Genomic DNA, 25,132 nt, shown 5'->3' with positions numbered 1-25,132 from the left:
GACAAATAATAGTACAGATGACACAACATAGAAAACTGAAGACTAAGCAACACGAACCCCACCAAAAACTGGGGGTGATCTCAGGTTCTCCGGTCAAATAAAACAATTGGTCAAACATTCTTGGGCTTTACACTGCTTGAAAGATTTATATGTTTTCTTTAAAATGAGCCATAAATGAAAATTTTTATAGGCCCAGAAATAATTCAAAAAATAATTAAAGTAAATTCAATTTTCCGGTTTTTCATTCATAAAATAACAACAAGTTCAGTGATAAACGGAATAATTTAATAAAAGAAAGGAATTTAAATGTGCATACATTTAATTGAAATCAATTAAATAATCACAATCTTCTTAAACTAAAAGAATATCATGATTAAGAGTACTTTCGCTTAATCGGACTTTATATCATCAGAATCAAACGAACTTACGTTTCGTGTAAGTTAAAATTACCGTCAACTTAGACTACATGTGTACTATATATAACTTTATTCCCTCTATCATAGAGATTTGGTGTACATGAACAATATTCCTGCGCATTTTGCCATTTGGGAAATATAAACGACTTGTAATTACAGATTTTCGGCGATGAAATATTTCATACAATTGTTCTTTGCCATCTTAGCCAAAAGCACAGGGGATGATAAACTACGTACGGATTTCTATTGAGCACTATTTCCTATGTGCAACTTCAAATATTATGCGTCGTTCGACGATCATTTAAGGTTATTCTGGTCATATTTTTTGTATTCCAGAATTAAAAGAAAGTCCAATTAGTTATAAATAACATATTAGCCTGCTAGATTACAACAATGGCACTTTTTTCAGCATTCGTTAGGAAGAACACAAATCTAGGGTGCTAGCATAAGGCAGCTTAACTGCCTAAAAATGCTTATTTTTGGTCCCTTATTCCTAAACGTTTTGGGCAATTACCCCCAAACTCAATTCCAGCTTTCCCTTTGTGATATGGAACCTTGTAGTACAATTTCAGAAAGATCCATACACTTACACACAAGTTATTGTCATGAAACTAAAAAAATGCTTGTTTTTGACCCTTTTTTGGCCCCTAATTCCTAAAATTTTGAGGCAATTACCCCCAAAATCAATCTCAGCATTTCCTTTGTGATATGGAACCTTGTGGTACAATGTCAGAGAGATCCATACACTAACACTCAAGTTATTGTCTGGAAGTTACAAAAGCGTTGTTTTTGGCCCCTAATTCCTTAACTGTTGGTACCATAACCCCCAAAATCAATCCCAACCTTCCTTTTGTGGTATTGAACCTTATTGTAAAATTTCATAGAGATCCATTCACTTAAACTTAAGTTATTGTGCGAAAACCAATGTGTCTTTGGACGACAACGCCGACGTCATACCAATATACGACCGCAAAAATTTTTGCGGTCGTATAAAAACATGTAATCAACTCACAAAACTGCATGTGATGTTGTATTTATTCAATATCAATAATATATTTTCCATCTGTTCAATATATACACTGAAGTTGATTTCTGACAAAGTTTTTAGCATTTTTTGTAAAATGAAGAAATTGTCTAGATGTTGTTGCTGTTTGTAAAACATGACCTAGCACACAAATCTTTTCTTAATTTTCATTACTTGACCTGTTTAGTTTGCCTGCTAAAGGTGTGATTATATAGAAGAAAAATGTTACTAACTTAAACAATACTTTTATGATATTTTCTTGGATAAACTGACTTGCATACCTTTCCTACTTTTGGTTTGGCTATTTTATCTTCATATGTATCATCTGGTTTCATATTGTGTAAATTTTCAAATAATATACTAATTTTTTTCTCATTGTCCCAGCCTGCTGGACTGTAAAAAGTAAGCATCATTTTAGGATAATTGCAGACTACAAAATTAGTATGCATACAAAGTTGACCAATAAAAATAACATTTCAGCGTTTTTACTTATGGTGAGAGCTACTGTTGTAATAAAAGATGTTTCCGTACCCTGCTGTGACTGCTATTACCATCTAGTATTATGGGTCATCCACTGTCTGTATCACTCAGCTCAGCTCTTAATAAAATTGCATATCACGGCTTTGTGACGTCAAATACGTTGACCTGGCCTTAATAACTTTGACCCGGACATATCACCGATGTCGTAATGAATGAACCGACATTCATCAAAGTTTGACTCAAACTTATAACTTCATCTTCCTGTTTGTTGGTGAAACAAAGAAAACACTTGTTTCTATCATGCAAAATATGCAAATACAACCCGATAAATCATTTATCTGGTTATCTGTATATTTATATTGTAAAATACCAGCTGCTCAACACTATAACTATAAGAAGCCTTTTGAACTTGTTCGCTGTGCTCACTTGACAAAACGTTTCATATTGTGACTCACAGCTGATATTTTACAATATCAATATGCAGACAAACTGATAATCGATACTTATTAACCCAGTGAAAAAATTAAGTAAACAAAATCTAAAAACTTTCTAGAGGATTTAAAGCTTTTATCACAAAACGAAATCGTGACTTGAACTTTTTTAAAGTACCATGCATTTATTGGTCATAGTCGAAGGGCAAAAATACATTTCAAAAGACACACAAATCACATCAAAAGCCAACTATATATTTGAGATAAAGATTGGTTGCTGTATAACATATTTGTTTTTCGTTTATTGTATTGTACATTGTACACACATCAGTCGTTGGTTTTCTAATTTTAATTGTTACATTAAGGGTCATAGTAAGGGTCTGTTATAGTTTACTTTACACAATGGGTTTTGCTCATTATTGAAAGATGTACTGTGGCTTAAATCTACGACTTTGATCTCTGGTGGATGGTTGTCTCATTGGTAATCATACATCTTTTTATCTCTATATTATTCTAAAATAAGACAAATATTCATACATATTTTCCTTACTGTTCTCGTCTTTTAATTTTGAACAATAAAAATTATAAATTTGTTTTAAATGTCTTACTTAATATAAAGAGCCAATATAAAATCAACTTACACAAATACACTATCTTTTTCTACAACATATGCTGGCATATCAAATGGGAAGCCATAAATTCTATGTACTAAATATCCATATAATAAATCACAATTCTTTTCTTCTTTCACTGATGTGTACACCAAAGAAGCACCATCTAAGTAACTGATTAAGGAATTTGTGATATCTTAAATTCAAATAACATCTATAATTTCTCAGATACAGAAGCAATCCAAAAACAGCAAACAACTGCACAGACAATGATGACAGATGTCAAGGCCATAATTTCGCATATCAGAGAGCTCCTAACTACTCAAAACTTCAACTTTAAATTTAGTTGACCTAAGGGAAACAATGTTAATGCATGTTGCCTATTGTTAACGATCCCACAGTTGCTTAAATTGGAAGAATTGAAAGCTTTTCAAAATATTCATTTGTTACAAATAACATAAAGTTTAACAATGCATTGCAGAGGTCTCAAATATTACAAACCACCATCAAAACTTCAAGATGAATTATTTCTTGAGTAACTCTTTTTTTCTCTCTGACAGACTAACACTTTCAAACTTATTTGTTCAGGGGAACACCATAAATTGGTGATCCTTTTTTCTACATAGCAACTTCTTAAAAAAATAAACAAATCACAAATTTCTGGTATTTCAATATTTGAGGGTATTATGCATGAGTATAACACATATAAAGGATACATTTTAAACAAAATTTCCTAACATGCTGTTGAATAAAATCAAAATGCTCTTCTCTGTAGTCATGTTCTTTTTCTAACTTTGAGATTGCATCACTCTGAAAAATAACACACAAAATGAAGCAAGCATGATCATTTTAGAAAAGATTTTGATGAACAATTATATAAAATACCATACTGTAAATTCAAAAATTATTGCAATGCTTATCATGGTTATATTAATGTGCAAAATGCGACAGTCTCCGGTTCGCAATAATAAAACTAAAACTTGTTTTCATACTTTCAGTAGCGATTTTCCTTTAGAAAATGTTCACAATCATATTATTTTAATCTAACATTTTTACTAGTAATCAGTGATTCACAATAATAAATGTACACCTTAATTTCTTAATTTACATTTATCAAATTGAGTGAACGAATATCTGCAGGTCTCCATTAATAAGATATTAAATTCATTCCCTTTAGTTTCAAGAAGCAATTCACAAACAGTTATTCTCATTCTTAATAACAGGTAAATGCTTTGATGGTGACTGAAGGACTTTGATTCCTTTTTTGAATGTTGAAAAGAACTAAGATATAGATATCTTTTTCAACCTGAAGAATGACCTTGATCTCCCATTAAACATTCGTGAAAACTCTATTATCCAACTTATTTTTCTTTTTTGGTGTGCAATAATCTCTGTTAGAGAAACATGTCCTGGACATCCACCAGACAATAATCTGATGAAATACAACGAAATAACAATAATATGACAGTTTATAAACTGGTTAAACCTCCAACATAAAACATGGATTCAGGGGTTTAGTAGATGTATATTTGTTTTTTGTATCTTTATTGTTATGGTATGTGCTTCAATATAGATTCCAACATGGATGTGATCAAATATTTTCTCCATTTGTTTAAGCAGATATTTTAAATTTCAAGTGGCAAGTGTGGTTAACTATTGCAGTAGATAGTGATTTAAGACAATGATTTTAAACGAAATTTAGGTAAACTTTTGATGTTTTGATTCAATCATCTGCATGAAAAAAATTGTGGTCACTTCCTTCATGTCAAAATTTAAACAGAAAAATCAGAAGATGACAATAAAATGTCATCATTGAAGTTCCAACAATTTAAAACTGAAAACAGGCGAAAAAAAGTTTATTAAAAAACAAGAATGTGTACATAGTACACGGATGCCCCACTCACATTATCATTTTCTATGTTCAGTGGACTGTGAAATTGGGGTCAAAACTCTAATTTGGCATTAAAATTAGAAAGATCATATCATAGGGAACATGTGTACCAAGTTTCAAGTTGATTGGACTTTAACTTCATCAAAAACTACCTTGACCAAAAACTTTAACATGAAGCGGGACAGACGGACGAACGGACGGAGGAACGGATGCACAGACCAAAAAACATAATGCCCCCCTACTAATGTAGGTGGGGCATAAAAAATCCACCAGTCTTCACAAGTTTGCAAAGGTAAGAGTCAGGAAAATAGATCTCCGGGTGCGGGAATTTCTCGCTGCATTGAAGACCTGTTGGTGACCTTCTGCTGTTGTCTGTTCTATGGTCGGGTTGTTGTCTCTTTGACACATTCCCCATTTCCATTCTCAATTTTATTAAATCCACATATAGCTATATCTTACCTGTGTTATAACTACTACAATTGGAATACCTAGGTTGTGTGTAAGTGTATTTTCACCTAACGGTAGCTGAACTTTGTCACTATCGCTGTGTACCGCTGGTGGATGTAGAGGATTGTGATCTCTACGTGGAGCAGACTGTGTTGTCTGTCCCTCTACAGGTTCTACATATTCTTGGAAGTATCGTACCACTATAAAATATAATTCAAATGATTTAAATCTTAAACTGATATCTTATTTTTAAATAATTCTATAAAGATTAAGTTTGGAAAAATTTGTTTGGTAAATTGTCCATATTTAGAATGTATAGATATATTTATGTATGCTTATCAAATACTATGATTTATTAATCACAGAATTTGATAAGAATATGTAAAGATAGGAGTCATAAAAGTTTCAGAAATTCTTTTTTTAACTGTTTTAAAAGACACCTACATGTATCTATATCATAATAATCAAACAAATACTTTAACTCGAAGTCACACAGAAGAATGCTCAGCTGGATATTAAAGTTTTTTTTTCTCAACAGCTGTATCACACATAAAGTCATTTTATCTACTATTCTTTTAAATGTAAAGGTTACTTTTTTAAAATCAAAATATTAAAGTAGCTGCACAATCTGTTTAAGTTTGTATTTGAACTATCATGAATCTAATAATTCTAGAAACGGATTTTAACACAACATACAACAAACATATTGACAAAACTTACTGACCTAATTTAATTTCTAAATATAGCATAACAATATTTTCCAGTTAAGATCCTAACAAATATGTAATCAATTTCAAGGCCACAGATGGTACATTACAACCAGATTGATTCCAGGTCCCACATAGTTATACAGTGTGTAATAATGAACTGTGTTTTACTTGTCTCTCCTACTATCGATTTTAATCAAATGATAGTGTACTATTGAATACAATACAGTGCAGGTGTTGTGAGTCATCAAATTTATCAAAATGATAAATTAAAGATTTTTGTCAGTTTCTTTTCTTTGTAGCATGATATACATTGTATTTTGTAACACATTTTAGATGAGTTTTCAGAACTTGTTTAAATAGAAGTTTTACACATAAATTACATTGTATACTATAGATTTTGAATGCAATTAGTTTTGATCCATTTAATTATTGCAAGCTTTTAAAAAAATCAATACCTTGTAACTTTGTAAATAAATTTATAAGATACAAATGTACATAAGGCCAACTAAAATTAGTTAGATTTTCATCAGATTGTTGAATCTTTATTTCCTCTGAAATCCTTGGGTAATATGTTCTTCATGATCATATGCAAGGGTAATAATAAGCTTATACCATATATATATAAAGAATTATGCATACTTTTTTCAAATTCTAAATTATACATCCACATAATTATTTCTGATTGGCAACCACTGTTCTAGTTGCTTTTCAGTAAATAGCAAAAATGTGGAGAAATGCTCTCTTTTAGACCACCTACATCAAATTTCTTTTGCTGCCTAAGCTATGGTTTATAGTGTCCATATAATGAAGCATATGCATTGGTATGAAACACATGTATTATAAGTACAGAGTAAAATGAAAACTCAAACTTTATTGAAAAAACTAAGAGTTGATGGTTAATAATTTTAATAATGCAAAATATGTACTTAAGCAAAAATAGTTGTTTAATGACTTTATTGAGTACCTGGGGACAGAGGGTTTTTGATGTTTGTCAATGTAAAAGAACAGTTTTTGTGTAAATCTTGCTATACATGTATGTTGGTCGACTTTTTGTATTCAACAAACAGTGTAAATAATCGCAAAATTTCGTGCTAAGGTCAATTTTTTTTTATTCCACTCATGTTTTTATACAAATGTTGCACTTTGTACATCATTCATAGTCTAAATTTCTAGACACAGTCATTGTATAAATAATTTTCTTAACATTTGGTTGAGGCAAACATAAGTAAGAGAACGGAAACGAAAAATTAAGCAATTTTTCCATTTGTAAAGGGGTATAACTCTTGAACAGTAAAAGTTGGACACTAAATTTTGTGGATTTTTGTGGATCAGGAATAGCACAAAATAAATGTTCTATAGAAATGTATGCAGTTTTAGGCAACACCATGAAATCAAATATCCACGAAAAATGCAAGTGTTCCTCAATCCACGAAATTAGTACCCACGAAAATAAATGAATTCACAGTTATACATCCACAATCAACAGCACTCACTGTGAAAAATCATCATCATGAGTAATTTGTACTGATACATAATGTGTATACAGAACAAGGCACAGTAGAAGGGGAAAGCAGTACTTACAACTTTCTTCATATTCTCTCCTATCTTCGGGTGGAAGCTTCATCCTATCTATATGGTGTTGTAAGACATGTGCCCATTTATCTAATGATTCTAATATTGACCAAGGTTGTGACATGGATGCCATTAATACGACTAGACTATGTTCAAAGTTCTCTTCAGTTATACAATATTTAAGTAAACTAGTGTGTGTTGTATCTCCATCTAATACCCATACTCCTAATCTAGTTTGATCTGAAACATAAAAAAAAGATTTTTTCATATAACTTGTACTTCACCTTCAGTTTTCTATGGTGTTGAAATAGCCAAATATGTACTTAACCCCAAGTTTTCAATGGTGTTCATATTTCAAATAGCAAAATATTGAGTGTTTTCTGTGCAATCATTTATGGGTCATTGCTTGGCAAAAGTCTTTTAATGAGGAATGCAGTTTCTCTACACAATTATTCCTCATTTTTTAATACATTATTTAGCTGTCATAAAATTCTAATCCTGAATATGTTACAGTTTTATTTTTGACAAGGTTGAAAAAATCCCATATTTCCAACAAGAGTTTTCCATATTAAATAAAAATAAAATGCTCCGCAGGGCGCAGCTTGATACGACCGCAGAGGTCGAACCCTGAACAGTTGGGGGAAGTATGGACACAACATTCAAGCTTGATACAGCTTTGGATTTGGATTGTGATTAAATATTTGACACAGCATAGGTTTCTAACACAGATTGAATGTGGTCTAAGAACTTAAAAATTTTAAATTGGACATTCACCTATTATGGTCCAATATCCAAAATCTAAATACATGGTTAGATTCAGCATATCAAAGAACCCCAAGAATTCAATTTTTGATGAAATCAAACAAAGTTTAATTTTGGACCCTTTTGACCTCAATGTGGACAAAGTTGATAACGGGGCCCAAAAATCAAAAATCTAAATACATGGTTAGATTCAGCATATCAAAGAACCCCATATATTCAATTTTTGTTGAAATCAAACAAAGTTTAATTTTGGACCCCGATTTGGACCAACTTGAAAACTGGGCCCATAATCAAAAATCTAAATACATGTTTAGATTCAGCATATCAAAGAACCCTAAGAATTCAATTTTTGTTAAAATCAAACTAAGTTTAATTTTGGACCCTTTGGACCTTAATGTAGACCAATTTGAAAACGGAACCAAAAATTAAGAATCTAAATACACGGTTAGATTCGGCATATCAAAGAACCCGAATAATTCAATTTTTGATGAAATCAAACAAAGTTTAATTTTGGACCCTTTTGACCTCAATGTGGACAAAGTTGATAACGGGGCCCAAAAATCAAAAATCTAAATACATGGTTAGATTCAGCATATCAAAGAACCCCATATATTCAATTTTTGTTGAAATCAAACAAAGTTTAATTTTGGACCCCGATTTGGACCAACTTGAAAACTGGGCCCATAATCAAAAATCTAAATACATGTTTAGATTCAGCATATCAAAGAACCCTAAGAATTCAATTTTTGTTAAAATCAAACTAAGTTTAATTTTGGACCCTTTGGACCTTAATGTAGACCAATTTGAAAACGGAACCAAAATTAAGAATCTAAATAAACGGTTAGATTCGGCATATCAAAGAACCCCAATAATTCAATTTTTGATGAAATCAAACAAAGTTTAATTTTGGACCCTTTTGACCTCAATGTGGACAAAGTTGATAACGGGGCCCAAAAATCAAAAATCTAATACATGGTTAGATTCAGCATATCAAAGAACCCCATATATTCAATTTTTGTTGAAATCAAACAAAGTTTAATTTTGGACCCCGATTTGGACCAACTTGAAAACTGGGCCCATAATCAAAAATCTAAATACATGTTTAGATTCAGCATATCAAAGAACCCTAAGAATTCAATTTTTGTTAAAATCAAACTAAGTTTAATTTTGGACCCTTTGGACCTTAATGTAGACCAATTTGAAAACGGAACCAAAAATTAAGAATCTAAATACACGGTTAGATTCGGCATATCAAAGAACCCCAATAATTCAATTTTTGATGAAATCAAACAAAGTTTAATTTTGGACCCTTTTGACCTCAATGTGGACAAAGTTGATAACGGGGCCCAAAAATCAAAAATCTAAATACATGGTTAGATTCAGCATATCAAAGAACCCCATATATTCAATTTTTGTTGAAATCAAACAAAGTTTAATTTTGGACCCCGATTTGGACCAACTTGAAAACTGGGCCCATAATCAAAAATCTAAATACATGTTTAGATTCAGCATATCAAAGAACCCTAAGAATTCAATTTTTGTTAAAATCAAACTAAGTTTAATTTTGGACCCTTTGGACCTTAATGTAGACCAATTTGAAAACGGAACCAAAATTTAAGAATCTAAATACACAGTTAGATTCGGCATATCAAAGAATCCCAATAATTCAATTTTTGATGAAATCAAACAAAGTTTAATTTTGGACCCTTTGGACCTCAATGTGGACCAATTTAAAAACGGGGCCCAAAATCCAAAAACTAAATACACGGTTAGATTCAGCATATTAAAGAACCCCATGGAATCAAGAATAAAACCCCATTGAAATTGGTCAAGAAATAAGCAATTTATAGGAAGTATCTTCTTTTGCACAATCCTGTGCTATTAAATATTTCTTGCTATTGCGCAATACTGTACAATTGACAATTTCTTGCTATTGCGCAATATTGTGCTATTGGATATTTCTTGCTATTGCGCAATACTGTGCAATTGAAGATTTCTTGCTATTGCGCAATACTGTGCAATTGAAGATTTCTTGCTATTGTGCAATACTGTGCAATTGAAAATTTCTTGCTATTGATTGGTGTGTATCTCCTACCATATCATTATTATTTGATTTTAAATATAAATCAGAAATAACCAACTTAAAATGGAAAATTTTAAAAGAAACAAAAAGGAAAAAAAGAAAAAAAAGGAAAAAAAAATAAATCCCCCCCCCAAATTTTTTGAACCCCCATTATGATTCATCACCCCCAAACTCAATCCCAGCCTTCCCTTTGTGGTATGGTACCTTGCAGTACAATTTCAGAGAGATCCATACACTTGAACACAAGTTATTGTCTGGAAACTAGAAAAAAATGTGTTTTTTGGCCCCTTTTTGGCCCCAAATTCCTAAACGTTTAGGGCAATTACCCCCAAACTCAAACCCAGCTTTCCCTTTGTGATATGGAACCTTGTAGTACAATTTCAGAAAGATCCATACACTTACACACAAGTTATTGTCATGAAACTAGAAAAATGCTTGTTTTTTGCCCCTTTTTTGGCCCCTAATTCCTAAAATTTGGAGGCAATTACCCCCAAAATCAATCCCAGCATTCCTTTAGTGATATGGAACCTTGTGGTACAATGTCAGAGAGATCCATACACTAACACACAAGTTATGTCTGGAAGTTACAAAAATGCTTATTTTTGGCCCCTTTTTGGCCCCTAATTCCTTTACTGTTATTACCATAACCCCCAAAATCAATCCCAACCTTCCTTTTGTGGTATTGAACCTTGTGGTAAAATTTCATAAAGATCCATTCACTTAAACTAAAGTTAGAGTGCGAAAACCAATGTGTCTTCGGACGACGCCAGACGACGCCGGACGACGCCAACGTCATACCAATATACGACCACAAAATTTTTTTTGCGGTCGTATAAAAATCTCCAGAAGACCAGAAAATAACCAATACACACCAAGGGTAAAATTAATGATCATTCATATAATAAATATAAATTAAACAGTAGTATTCATTATTAATCTGATCTTGCAATACTTTTGTGTCATTTTATTCTTGGCACTGTACCTTTTAGTCTGTCTTTATAAACTTATGACATTACATCATCATATTCATCTTTTATCTCTATGAAACTAACACTTCTTTTTTCCTGTTTTTAAACTGAGATATTGTTTTTTTTTTAAACTGAGTACAATAGTGAATAGAACCATCATTACTAGTATCAATCAAGAAGAGCAACTTTTCACAATAGTTAATCAATTCAAATTACTTTGAAAAAAAAAAGATTCTATTGTTTATCCCAAAAACTATTTCTAGAATTATAAAACTGAAACTAAGACTCAATGTAACAGCTGACACTACATTTAAATGTTTCTCACAATGTTTAAAGGGGCATTAGCTGTCAAATTCATGTTTACCAATTTGACTCAAATTCTCATATGTGAATCATACATTTTTGTACTAAAACTAGAACTGTATCCATATCATAAAAAGTCTAAAATAAACAATTTAAGATGCATGGACTCAATAATATGTATCAGGATTTCGAGTGTATTTTAGTCTAGACGTCATCTAATTAACCATCGCGATGACCTCTGAAGACTGCTGACGGTCATATAACCCGAAAAAATAGATCGTGAACATGTGCAATTGGGTTTTTCTAGATCTGTTAGATTTCACTTTCGCTTTTACCTGTATAAGAATGAGTTTTTGTAAATCAAATCAGTCAACCAAATGGTTTACCCTTGTTTCACTTTCAATGTCGACATTCTTCACCTTTTAATAGCTAAGTGAATAGTTCATCAGCAATGTTTTTTAGGTTATTTTGACAAAATTTAACCAAACTGGCTGCTAAAAGTTAATCATTATTTCACTATTTCACTTTCATTAACAAAAAAATATATTTTAATTTTTTTTATGTCTCGTAGCTAATGCCCTTTTAAACTAGAGGCTCTAAAGAGCCTGTGTCGCTCACCTTGGTCTATGTGCATATTAAACAAAGGACACAGATGGATTCATGACAAAATTGTGTTTTGGTGATGGTGATGTGTTTGTAGATCTTACTTTACTGAACATTCTTGCTGCTTACAATTATCTCTATCTATAATGATCTTGGCCCAGTAGTTACAGTGGAAAATATTTTGTAATAATTTACAAAAATTTATGAAAATTATAAAAAATTGACTATAAAGGGCAATAACTCCTTAAGGGGTCAACTGACCATTTTGGTCATGTTGACTTATTTGTAGATCTTACTTTGCTGAACATTATTGCTGTTTACAGTTTATCTCTTTCTATAATAATATTCAAGACAATAACCAAAAACGGCAAAATTTCCTTAAAATTACGAATTCAGGGGCAGCAACCCAACAACGGGTTTTCAGATTCATCTGAAAATTTTAGAGCAGATAGATCTTGACCTGATAAACAATTTTACCCCATGTCAGATTTGCTCTTAATGCTTTGGTTTCAGAGATATAAGCCAAAATCTACATTTTACCCCTATGTTCTATTTTTAGCCATGGCGGCCATCTTGGTTAGTTGGCCGGGTCACCGGACACATTTTTTAAACTAGATACCCTATTGATGATTGTTGACAAGTTTGGTCAAATTTGGCCCAGTAGTTTCAGAGGAGAAGATTTTTGTAAAAGTTTACGGACGACGGACGCCAAGTGATGAGAAAAGCTCACTTGGCCCTTTGGGCCAGGTGAGCTAAAAATACGCACCATCTCTATATTCATCTTTGACATCTATATAATAATATTCTAAACCAGTGCCTTTCTTTGGCTCCTCAGTAGCCTGTAATTTGGCTACTAATGTGGTCTTACCACATTCTGTATCTCCTAAAACAAATAAACAAAAATAATTACTCCACTAAACAAATCATTAAAAAACAAACAACAAATATAATATCCCAACTAAACAAATCATTCAAAAAATTTTTGTTGTATGTACATTTTGTATATTGATAAATGTAGATAATCTGTCGACACATGTCTTGCCTTTATGTTATTTTGATAGCATATTGCAAGTGTTGAAATTTAAATGACTACATTCACATGTAAACTATGCAGAACATTCAAAGTCAATATACCATGACAAAAGGCGCAGGGCCAAATAACCTCAGTGAAAACAGTAAACACCAATGCAACTGCATACCAAATACCATTGACTTGTCATAAGTGGTTTTCTTTAAACTGACCTAAACTTTTACATGTACATATAAACCATGCAAAAGTTTCAAAGTCAATAAACCGTCATAAGAGGGTGGACCATTTAATCTCCATGAAAATTAGTGTGAAATGCTAATATCATTCACTTACTGTGAAAGTACTTTTATTTGAATATCAATTTTCGTGGTTTTAGTAAAAGTTACATGTTCGTGGGTTCTTAAATTCGTGGATTTTAGTTTTCTGAAGAAAAAAAAATCAAGTGAAGAATTTGAAGCCATTAGAAACGAAGATTCTTTATACTAATCATATGTTGTTTTATAATGATTTGTGGACATTGCAAAATAAGGTGTTCATTTTTTACTTACTTGTTCGTCTCCATAACTGATAACATTCAACAAATTTGAAATAAAATAATTGCTTTCAGAAATAAGCTGAGTCATCTATGCTTACAAATTGTCTGGATTGAAGATTGAAGGAAAAACCAACCAAAGATTGAATGATCAACATATTTTAAAGATCATCAAAGGTGTACATGTTAATTGGGTGAAAAACATGTTACTTAAAGAAAACAGTTACATAAACAAATACTATAGAAATACTTTGAATTGTAGAATTAATTCCAAGTTATGAAAGGCAACCCCAAAATGAAATTATTTTTTTCTGTATGAGAATTATGAGGAGATAAAATGAACACTTCATCAAAGCATATCAACACCTGAGAATAAAAATTCGTAAGGGTTCCACGGAACCCAGTGTCTCGCCTACTTTTGCTGTTAATTGCAGGCTCAACAAAAATGAGGAAAAAAATCAATAAAAATATTCCTTTAGATACTATCTTTTGATTGAAAGAAGCTTCTGTCAAAGTTTGGTATACATCCAGGATAGTTTATGAATCTAATAAATGTTTTAAAAACTTTAACTGCAGACTGTATTTAATGTTAACTGGAAGAAAAACTAAGTCCATTTATAAGTAAAATACGGATAAACAGGTACAAATTTTAACAAAATTTCCTTCTAGATACTAGCTTTTGATCATAAACAAGCTTCTGTCCAAAATTTGGTACAAATCCAGGATAGTTTAAGAAAGTTATTAAAATTTTAAAAACTTTAACCACAGAGTGAATGTATTGTTTCCTGGAAGAAAAACTAAGTCCATTTATAAGTAAAATACAGAAAAAAAGAAATTTTTTTTTTAACAAATTTACTTCTGGATACTATCTTATAATCATAAACAAGCTTCTGTCCAAGTTAGGTACAAATCCAGGATAGTTTAAGAAAGTTATTAAAATTTTAAAAACTTTAACCACAGAGTGAATGTATTGTTTCCTGGCAGAAAAACTAAGTCCATTTATAAGTAAAATACGGAAAAAATGGAATTTTTTTTTTAACAAATTTACTTCTGGATACTATCTTATGATCATAAACAAGCTTCTGTCCAAGTTTGGTAGAAATCCAGGATAGTTTAAGAAAGTTATTAAAATTTCAAAAACTTTAACCACAGAGTGAATATTTGTGGACGCCGCCGCCGCCGACGACACCGACGGAATGTAGGATCGCTATGTCTCGCTTTTTCGACTAAAGTCGAAGGCTCGACAAAAAGGTTGAAAGTCGTACAGTTTAGTTTTTTTTTAAAGATTAAATGGGTAAAATCCTGACTGCAGTTGTATAGTTTACATTGTGTTTGCCGATATTCGATGTATTCTCTAGATCAAATGCCCGTATTCATGTAGTCAAACCTTCATGGGGATCTTTCCACGTCTCGATTTTGATAACAGGTATATTTCGTTGGACACTTGAATTCATGGATAAAGCCATCCACGAAAACAACGAAAATTGGTACCCCACAAATAAAACTTTCACAGTAACATTAGTTGTTACCCTATAACTGACATAATCACAAACTTAAACATGAAACCATGCAAAAGTTAAGACAATAGACCATGAATGAGAGGGTGGGGCCAAGTAATCGCCATGGAAATGAGATGTGCCAATGCAAATACAACTGCATACCTAATATCATTGACTTTATCACGGTAAGACAAAAATAAAGGTAGATGTAAAATTGAGAATGGAAATGGGGAATGTGTAAAAGAGACAACAACCCGACCATAGAGCAGACAACATGTACATGTATCAAACTTAAAGGCTTTTTTCCAAATAATAATTACATTCTAGTGAAAAAAAGAAAAATCAACAATTGACTAAAATATGACAGTCCACTATCTGTGGATTCATAGTAACTATTCAAAAAAAAATTATTCTCCTGGCTTATTCCTAGTTGACTTTTTGTAATTTTTCTTTGGGTAATTAAATGTACATCTTGTATTAAATACAGTCTTTTTATTTTGGATGATCTTGAAAACCAATTAAAGTATAAAGCTGGAAATGATCATACATGTATGCTTGATTAAGAATTTTCATTTGTTTCTCACACCAGCTCTATATTGCAGCAAACTTGTACGGATCCCCTTGGAAGGGGGGAAATATATGTCAAAATAGTCCTTGTGAGTTTGCATTCAAAACAGGTTTTGCTCATGCTACTGTTGCTGAAGTAAAACCTTTACTAAAACTATTACAATACAAATCTAGGAATTTTTATTTATCAAATTCAAGACAAAAAAGATAATAAAACTTACCTAGAGCTAAAATAGATTTTGATGTAGGTAAATTTGTTGAAGAGCTAGACTGTACTTCTCCCAAGATAGTTGACCTAAAATATACCAAAGGTAAACTTTCAATCATTACTGTTATTAAAAACAGATGTTAACAAATTATAGTGCAGGAAGTAAATTCTACTTATGGTGTTAAAAAGTCTTAAAACAGTTGAGCTGAATGCAACATTAACTAATTAATAACTAAAATTTGCATATTAATCGTCTTATTTGACAACTTTATTGCTGGTATTTCCTGGTAATAAGGTTTAACTTGCAAAGGTAAACAAATTTTCTATTCCCTAAGATAAAGCCAGCCATGTGATCAATATACAAATAAGATGAGGTATGATTGCCAATGAGACAACACTTCACCAGAGACAGAATGACGTAGAAATCGACAACTATAGGTCACCAAACGGTATTCAACAATGAGAAAAACCCATACCGCACAGTAACCTATTAAAAGGCCCCGTAATGACAAATTAAAATAATTCTAGTAAGAAAAGTGACAGCCTGATCTATGTACAAAACAATAAAAGATAAACAAATATGATATACAGTAACACACGACAACCACTGAGTTACAGGCACATACAAAAATGGGGCAGGGTTGAACATGTTTGCTGGCACCAAACCCTCCCCTTATTTAAGGACAGTGGTGTAACAGTACAACATAAGAACAAACTATAATAAAATGGCTGGGCGCAGCTTGATACAACCGCAGAGGTTGAACCCTGAACAGTTGGGGCAAGTATGGACACAACATTCAAGCTTGATACAGCACTAAATTTGGATTGTGATTAAATATTTGACACAGCATAGGTTTCTGACACAGAATGAATGTGGTCTAAGAACTTAAAAATTTTAATTAACCTATTCAAACCATATCATTATTATTTGCTTTTATATATAAATCAGAAATAACCAATTTAAAATGGAAAATTTTAAAGAAAAAAAAATCCCCCTCAAATTTTTTGAACCCCCTTATGATTCATCACCCCCAAACTCAATCCCAGCCTTCCCTTTGTGGTATGGTACCGTGCAGTACAATTTCAGAAAGATCTGTACACTTGAAACTAGAAAAATGCTTGTTTTTTTGCCCCTTTTTTGCCCCTAATTCCTAAAATTTTGAGGCAATTACTCCCAAAATCAATCCCAGCTTTCCCTTTGTGATATGGAACCTTGTAGTACAATTTCATAAAGATCCATACACTTACACACAAGTTATTGTCATGAAACTAGAAAAATGCTTGTTTTTTTCCACTTTTTTGCCCCTAATCCTAAAATTTGGAGGCAATTACCCCCAAAATCAATCCCAGCATTCCCTTTGTGATATGGAACCTTGTGGTACAATGTCAGAGAGATCCATACACTAACACACAAGTTATGTCTGGAAGTTACAAAAATGCTTATTTTTGGCCCCTAATTCCTTAACTGTTGGTACCATAACACCAAAAATCAATCCCAACCTTCCTTTTGTGGTATTGAACCTTATGGTAAAAATTCATAGAGATCCATTCACTTAAACTAAAGTTAGAGTGCGAAAACCAATGTGTCTTCGGACGACGACGCTGGACGATGACGACGCCAATGTCATACCAATATACGACCGCAAAAAAATCAGTTGAAGAGGCCTAAACTCATCAGATCGATACATAAGCAGAAAAAAATCTAACAAAAACACTATCACCGTATTTGTTTGCAATTTTTAATACACATTCTTATAACATGTATATTCTATTTCTGGTTAGTGACAAACACATCTTTTGCATGATATTATTTGTGATATTGGCATATTTTAAAACTCGTAAAGAGCTACAGCATCAATTACAATGCATACATTATTTATTTTCTATTCCCTTATGATTTATCATTTATATTCAAAGCAATAAAATTATGTTAAAGTATTGATAAAAAGAGAGTTTTCTAATATGTTTTGACAGCTTCTGGATAATCTAAATGATGATAAGACTCTGTTAGTGTAATCACTTAAACAAAATTTTTTTATAGCAAAACCAGAACTTGCAACCACTGCCATGCAGTTTCATTATCTTTATCAATATGAACTTCTGGCAATTCTATTAACAAAAAAATGTGACGGCAATGCCGCAAATCTGTTTGTTTTTTTAATCAACGCCATAAAAATAAAATGCTCCGCTGGGGCGCAGCTTGATACGACCGCAGAGGTCGAACACTGAACAGTTGGGGCAAGTATGGACACAACATTCAAGCTTGATACAGCACTGAATTTGGATTGTAATTAAATATTTGACACAGCATAGGTTTCTGACACAGAATGAAAGTGGTCTAAGAACTTAAAAAATTTTAATTTACCTATTCAAACCATATCATTATTATTTGCTTTTATATATAAATCAGAAATAACCAATTTAAAAAGGAAAATTTTAAAGAAAAAAAAAGGAAAAAAAAATCCCCCCCCCAAATTTTTTGAACCCCCTTATGATTCATCACCCCCAAACTCAATCCCAGCCTTCCCTTTGAGGTATGGTACCTTGCAGTTCAATTTCAGAGAGATCCATACACTTGAACACAAGTTATTGTCTGGAAACTAGAAAAATGCTTATTTTTTTACCCCTTTTTGACCCCAAATTCCTAAACGTTTAGGGCAATTACCCCCAAACTCAAAGCCAGCTTTCCCTTTGTGATATGGAACCTTGCAGTACAATTTCATAAAGATCCATACACTTACACACAAGTTATTGTCTGGAAACTAGAAAAATGCTTGTTTTTTGGCCCTTTTATGGCCCCTAATTACTAAAATTTTGAGGGAATTACCCCAAAAATCAATCCAAGCCTTCCCTTTGTGGTATGGTACCTTGCAGTACAATTTCAGAGAGATCCATACACTTGAACACAAGTTATTGTCTTGAAACTAGAAAAATGCTTATTTTTGGCCCCTTGTTGACCCCTTAATTCTAAACTTTTTGGGCAATTACCCCCCAAACTCAATTCCAGCTTTCCCTTTGTGATATGGAACCTTGCAGTACAATTTCATAAAGATCCATACACTTACACACAAGTTATTGTCCTGAAACTAGAAAAATGCTTGGTTTTTTTGCCCCTTTTGGGCCCCTAATTCCTAAATGTTTTGAGGCAATTACCCCCAAAATCAATCCCAGTCTTCCCTTTGTGGTATGGAACCTTGTAGTACAATTTCATAAAGATCCATACACTTACACACAAGTTATTGTCATGAAACTAGAAAAATGCTTGTTTTTTGCCCCCTAATTCCTAAATTTTTGAGGCAATTACCCCCAAAATCAATCCCAGCATTCCCTTTCTGATATGGAACCTTCTGATACAATGTCAGAGAGATCCATAGACTTACACACAAGTTATTGTCGTGAAAACTAGAAAAATGCTTGCTTTTTGCCCCTTTTTGGCCCCTAATTCCTAAAATTTTGAGGCAATTACCCCCAAAATCAATCCCAGCATTCTCTTTGTGATATGGAACCTTGTGGAACAATGTCAGATAGATCCATACACTTACCCACAAGTTATGTCTGGAAGTTACAAAAATGCTTATTTTTGGCCCCTTTTTGGCCCCTAATTCCTTTACTGTTGGTACCATAACCCCCAAAATCAATCCCCACCTTCCTTTTGTGGTTTTGAACCTTATGGTAAAATTTCATTGAGATCCATTCACTTAAACTAAAGTTAGAGTGCGAAAACTAATGTGTCTTCGGACGACGATGCCGGACGACGACGACGCCAACGTCATACCAATATACGACCACAAAAATTTGTTTGCGGTCGTATAAAAATTAGGATGGGTCTGGATACCAGAAAAAGATTTTTCATTAGGCCTCAGGACACATAGTAAAATGAAATGGTGGATCCAGACAAAAAATCATGCATTTGTGGCCTGTGCTTGACCTTTATGAGATCTCTGAATATTGCCTTAAATAAGATTGTTAAAAAGGCCTATAACTCTGGAATGACAAACCAGTTAATTTTTTAAATAAAAAGGAAGCCTACATCATCATCGCCACAACAGTGTTGTTGAGAATTGCGGGAACAGAAAGTGTAACTATATGTGCTAGCTGCAATAACTGTATGACGTAGCTTAACTAAATTGAATTCATAATTATGTTATGTTATTGTTTGAATAGAATATTAAACTGTACAGAAGAATTTTCTTTAGAAGTGCCCTAACCTTATAACAACACAGAGTACACAACTCGAAACCTAACATTGGTGTAGTGACTAACAAAAATAACAGACATCAGCCGATTGTAATTTATAAGAGCAGGGGAAATAAGCAGCGATGACGAAATTTTTCAACAAACTGGAGGACCCATTGGCAATTTGCCTTTCAACACCGAGACGGAGGAAATCTCAGCAATGCTGAAAGCAATTGACAAGAAAAAGAAAACTCTTGCCAATATTGACACATAGATACTGAATACAGTGGATTCAGTAACGTCTTAAGTAATCTGATCCAAGTGAATTGTAAAAAATTGCCTTCATTCGATGGGTTTAGTCCGTTAACTCTTGAATGACAAATTAAACAATTTTCAAAATCAAAAGGTATCTTATTTCATCAAATCTAATAATTGTGTAATGTTCCCAGTAATTTAATCCATGCATATGCAATTTATGCTTCAACATATGAAAATTTACTTATTATCAACTTCAAACTGAAAGTTCTGGAACGAAAAACCAGAAAACTTTCAAAATCAATCCAAGCATTCTGGAGTAAGTGCACAATATGTAATTTGTTTTTCAATTTTTTATAAATAACTTCCATACAAGGAACTCTGGGATGACAAAAATGAAAATCATGAAAATTAAAAAGCTTTCTTTGATCAAGCCCTATGATAAAATTTCAGGAAATAGTATGGGGTATCAAAGCAAAGTTGAGTTATTGTACAACGTTTGAATACCTTTAAGATGGACAGTCATATAAGCTATACCTCAAAAGATATCCAGAAACCAAATTTGTGTCCCAATTCAGTCTAAGAATAGCTTCTGTAACCTGGACCTTTGACCTATTGACCACAAAATCATTTGAGATCTTAATCATCTCATGGGGCATTATCAAATCAAGTGAAGTATAAGTTAGATTTATGGTTCAAAAGTTATTGTTGCCTTAGATAAAAAATAATTGATGTGTTTCCAGTTGCATGCTCCAAAAAATGGTCATCAGGTCTAGATTTGTTTTCCTCCTTCAATCGATTTCCTCATGACATTTTTTAAACCGCAGTGTTCTCCCCAGGATTTTTGGATAGCACCAGGGTACGCGTGTGGACAGCTTGGTGAAATATTTCATACAATCAGTTGTGTCGCGTCGGGTCGCATTGCTTAGCTCTATTTCTAGTTACTGTAGTTTTCATGTCTCTTGTTTTGTTTTAATACTGTGGTACTGTGTTATGTAGACATTGAGTCAGAAAATTATTGGTAAAAAAGATGTAAATCAAAAAACAGTTTGTATATTTTAATATTTTTTTTAAATAAATACATGAAATAGATTATGATTCATAATAAAATATTCATCTGAGTTTAAAGAATTTAAATCTTTTATAAAATCCAAAATCAATAAAAATAAAATATCTTTCAAAACAGAACAAAAATGTTCAATTTAAAAAACTTTCTAGTTTCTAGAAAGAAAGTTGTTGTATGTGAAAGGATTCCTGTCATAAGAAGATATAAAATTAACAAGAACAATTGCAAATATTGTTTCATTATTTGAACCAGTTTCTATCTTAGATTTTAATATAAAGAAATTTTTCATAAACATTTTGCCATAGATTTCATGTAAATATTAACCTTTCTTGTCTTTGGTGATAATCAAACATAGATACAGACTTAATACTGCACTTAAATCTCAATCTTTATTTGTCATGAACCATTTAAAAAAAAATTCCTAAATCTATAAATTTATCTTTGGTCTATAGGTCTATAAGTAACCATATTCAATGTCAACAACTAAGTCTCCCTATTTTCCCGCCTAAATGACAGGAAGTAGATATAAATAGATTTAACATGTGCTTATGGATAAAATTTGCAAGATTACTTCTGTTATTCATTAATTATGGATATAGATATCCAGTTTGAAGGTACAGTCATGCATTTTATTTATAAAATAGAATAGATTGCAATTAATTGTAAATAAACTTTAATATTCTATGTGAACTAACTGGGTCATGTGATATGTACAGACAGATACTACAGTTTGAAACCCGACTATCATGCAATAACTATGTCATAATTAAAGATATTATTGGCCATGGTTTAATCAGAGACATATAATACTATAATATAAGAATTGAGAAATGTATAATTGTCAATTATATGTAATGAGCCACCTTTATGATGTACAATAAATGTACCTATCGGGTCAAGACACTGTTTGTGTACAAAGTATTTGCCGACTTGTCACAGGTCAGTGCTTGGGTGGTGAGTGAAGCCATAAAATAGTTATCTGTGATCATAAAGTTATGAACTCTTAATTAAAACATAAAAGAATCATGTTACAAGTGTTAATTACATCGATTAAATCCAATCAACAAGGTTAACCTCATAAGGTAAATCGATCATGTGATGTAAACAATCTGTGTTGAACTGGTTTAAACTGGTCAAATTTCACCTGGAATTTTATACCGCACGGAAAAGATTTAACAAGTCGTTTAAAACTTTACCGATTTGCGATTTTTCAACTGAAAATTTTAGCACCACGAAAAAAAATAATACATCGCGGGCCCGCGGTCCTTTAAGGGCCTGGGGAGAACACTGATTATTTTTGAGCGTGAAACTATCATGAACGTTTGAATATAAGGTTTATGGTTGCATTCATCAAACAAACTGTTTTTTCTTCCCGTTTACTTTTTTCCCCGTCAGCCCAGAGATCGCGCTACTGGGCGATTGGGGCTAAGAAGTTGATTGGCTTTTCCTAGTCCAAATAATTATTACATCTTGGAAGGCTATTTTAAATTTTTGCTTTGACGCCTTCCTGCGACGGTCGTTGTAAGGCGTCTAGTTATAAGCCAGCCATTTGTTTATTATTATTCACTGTCACAAATAGCACTATTAAGACCCAGACGATTTTGGGACATGCTAAAGAGCTCATTTCCAATCACAGCGATTTTGGGATATGCTAAAAGATGATCTTTTTTCCTATCTCACAAAAAAATTACCAATTTTTATATTTTGGGGGTGGGGGAGTAACGGTTGTAGCCTATAAATTAGGGTCGGTCAACCCGAAACACACCTATTTTTCTATTTTTTTGGGGGGCCTTATCATTGTTGAAGTCCATCAATAGCAGCTGATATCATGTTCTTTTGTCCTCATAGAATCAAATTTGGCTACCCCATAGTAGAAATACCTTCAACTGGTTCTTAAGTAAAGAATTTCAGATGACAATTATAACAGGTAAAACGGTAAACCATAATTCAGTGCCCTATGATCTGCCTATCTACCTAATGCAATTTTATCCAATTTGGAAAGGAACATGATGGTAAATAAATGAATGAAACATTACCTACAGGCCACTTTCATCACCTTCTAATGAAGTAACAAATTTATTTAGCCAAAAATCTGAATTTTTGTTGTATGCTGTTAAGTAGCTAGTACTGAGAGTGAAAGAAAATACTTGATTAAAAGTTGTTTCTTAGAAATAACATATTACCAATCTTCAAAGTCAATGCTTTCACCACCTTTCTAAAGATAAAAATTGTTAATGTCATTGAAAACCTTTACTAATAAATGAAAAATCGCCATTCAACAACTTGGTAAAAATGGAAAATTGCCAATGATGAAAGTGTATGTTGTGACACCAGGGAGACTAGATATAACATTTGACTGTTGGGAAAAGCCTAGTCCAAATAATTATGACATCTTGAAAGGCTATTATGTTTTTTTCTTTGACGCCTTACAACGACTGTCGCAGGAAGGCGTCAAAGCAAAAATTTAAAATAGCCTTCCAAGATGTAATAATTATTTGGACTAGGAAAAGCCAAGCAACTTCTTAGCCCCAATCGCCCAGTAGCGCGATCTCTGGGCTGACGGGAAAAAAGTAAACAGGAAGAAAAATTTCAACAATTTTTCGCAAAGTCAGTACCACCATGTCCACCCCACATTGTAAATGTAAAAGCTGTATGATGTAAATGGATCAAAGTTTTCCAAATACGGACGAGGTCTATAAAAATACACCTAATCGCTATTTATTCCATTCCGGATAAGTTCTAAAATTACACAACTTTTTCATCCAGTTGACGCTATCTGGGACCCTGTTTAAACAATGCACCATGCATGATACTTTTTAATGAGACCTGTTTAAAACATCGTAAATACTTCAAACACAATATTTTTTTGACTATAATTTGAGTTTGGAAAAAGTGGATCATAATCTATCAAAGTTTCCTATTGATCGCTTTCTAAATTTTTCCCTCCCTCAGCTCGTTACTGATGACCTTTGTTTGCGGCCTGTTGACCCAAACAGGAAGTTGTCTAAATAACTGTTTTTTCCGGATTGGACTAAATAGCGATAAGGTGTATGCTTCCCTATCATGAATCATAACAAAATTCATTTTTTATGAGTCAGGTTTCTATAAATGCATAAATTGTAAATTTAAATTCCTTTATCTTAACAAGTCTGTTGGTGCAAATTTGATATCTTTTTAAAAATTGTAATTATACTAAGCACAGACAGCATATATATTTTATGAATGGAATATGGGCTTGATAAATTATGCTGAATGATGCGAATGGAATGACAAAAATCTTGGCACCGCCCAAAAAGCATGAATTAAGATAAGGATGTGGAAGGAAAGCCGTCGTGTTGGCAACACTCTCAATTAACTACCAAAGATTTTGGCCTTCATTTTCATCATCATCAGGCGTTGATGAACCCAATCTGTCATTTCTCTCGCCAACGGGCGCCATCTTGGACCGAAAGTTACCCGGATAACGGAAATGTGCGCAAGCGTAAACATCACAAGAAA

The 25,132-nt window shown here is 32.5% G+C and overlaps 1 protein-coding gene and 1 long non-coding RNA gene across 16 annotated transcripts in view; both read right to left on the bottom strand.

The window, feature by feature from the left end:
- Positions 1-25,120, bottom strand: part of LOC127701157 (cytoplasmic dynein 1 light intermediate chain 2-like) — a 722,868-nt gene extending 697,748 nt beyond the window's left edge. For all 15 annotated transcript variants that reach the window (XR_007981847.1, XR_007981841.1, XR_007981839.1 and 12 more), the window contains exons 1-8: positions 24,994-25,120; positions 16,151-16,224; positions 13,068-13,184; positions 7,592-7,822; positions 5,313-5,500; positions 3,679-3,772; positions 2,993-3,128; positions 1,722-1,833 (exon numbers count right to left, since the gene is read on the bottom strand). Coding sequence is in view for 4 of the 15 variants with exons in the window: in XM_052204976.1 (XP_052060936.1) it covers positions 1,722-1,833; positions 2,993-3,128; positions 3,679-3,772; positions 5,313-5,500; positions 7,592-7,822; positions 13,068-13,184; positions 16,151-16,224; positions 24,994-25,073 (1,032 nt within the window). In the remaining 11 variants the exon portion in view is untranslated. The remainder of the gene's footprint in view (positions 1-1,721; positions 1,834-2,992; positions 3,129-3,678; positions 3,773-5,312; positions 5,501-7,591; positions 7,823-13,067; positions 13,185-16,150; positions 16,225-24,993) is intronic.
- Positions 18,926-20,503, bottom strand: LOC127701206 (uncharacterized). Its single transcript, XR_007981871.1, has 2 exons — positions 19,331-20,503; positions 18,926-19,166 (listed from the first exon to the last, which is right to left on the bottom strand). It is a non-coding gene; the product is annotated as an uncharacterized LOC127701206 (long non-coding RNA).
- Positions 25,121-25,132: the final 12 nt, after the last annotated feature.

Source organism: Mytilus californianus, unplaced genomic scaffold (assembly GCF_021869535.1).
Source record: "Mytilus californianus isolate M0D057914Y unplaced genomic scaffold, xbMytCali1.0.p SCAF_5, whole genome shotgun sequence".
In the NCBI taxonomy this organism is placed as follows: domain Eukaryota; kingdom Metazoa; phylum Mollusca; class Bivalvia; order Mytilida; family Mytilidae; genus Mytilus; species Mytilus californianus.
The sequence above is the reverse complement of the archived record's forward strand: the minus strand, read 5'-3'. Positions and strand labels throughout refer to the sequence as shown.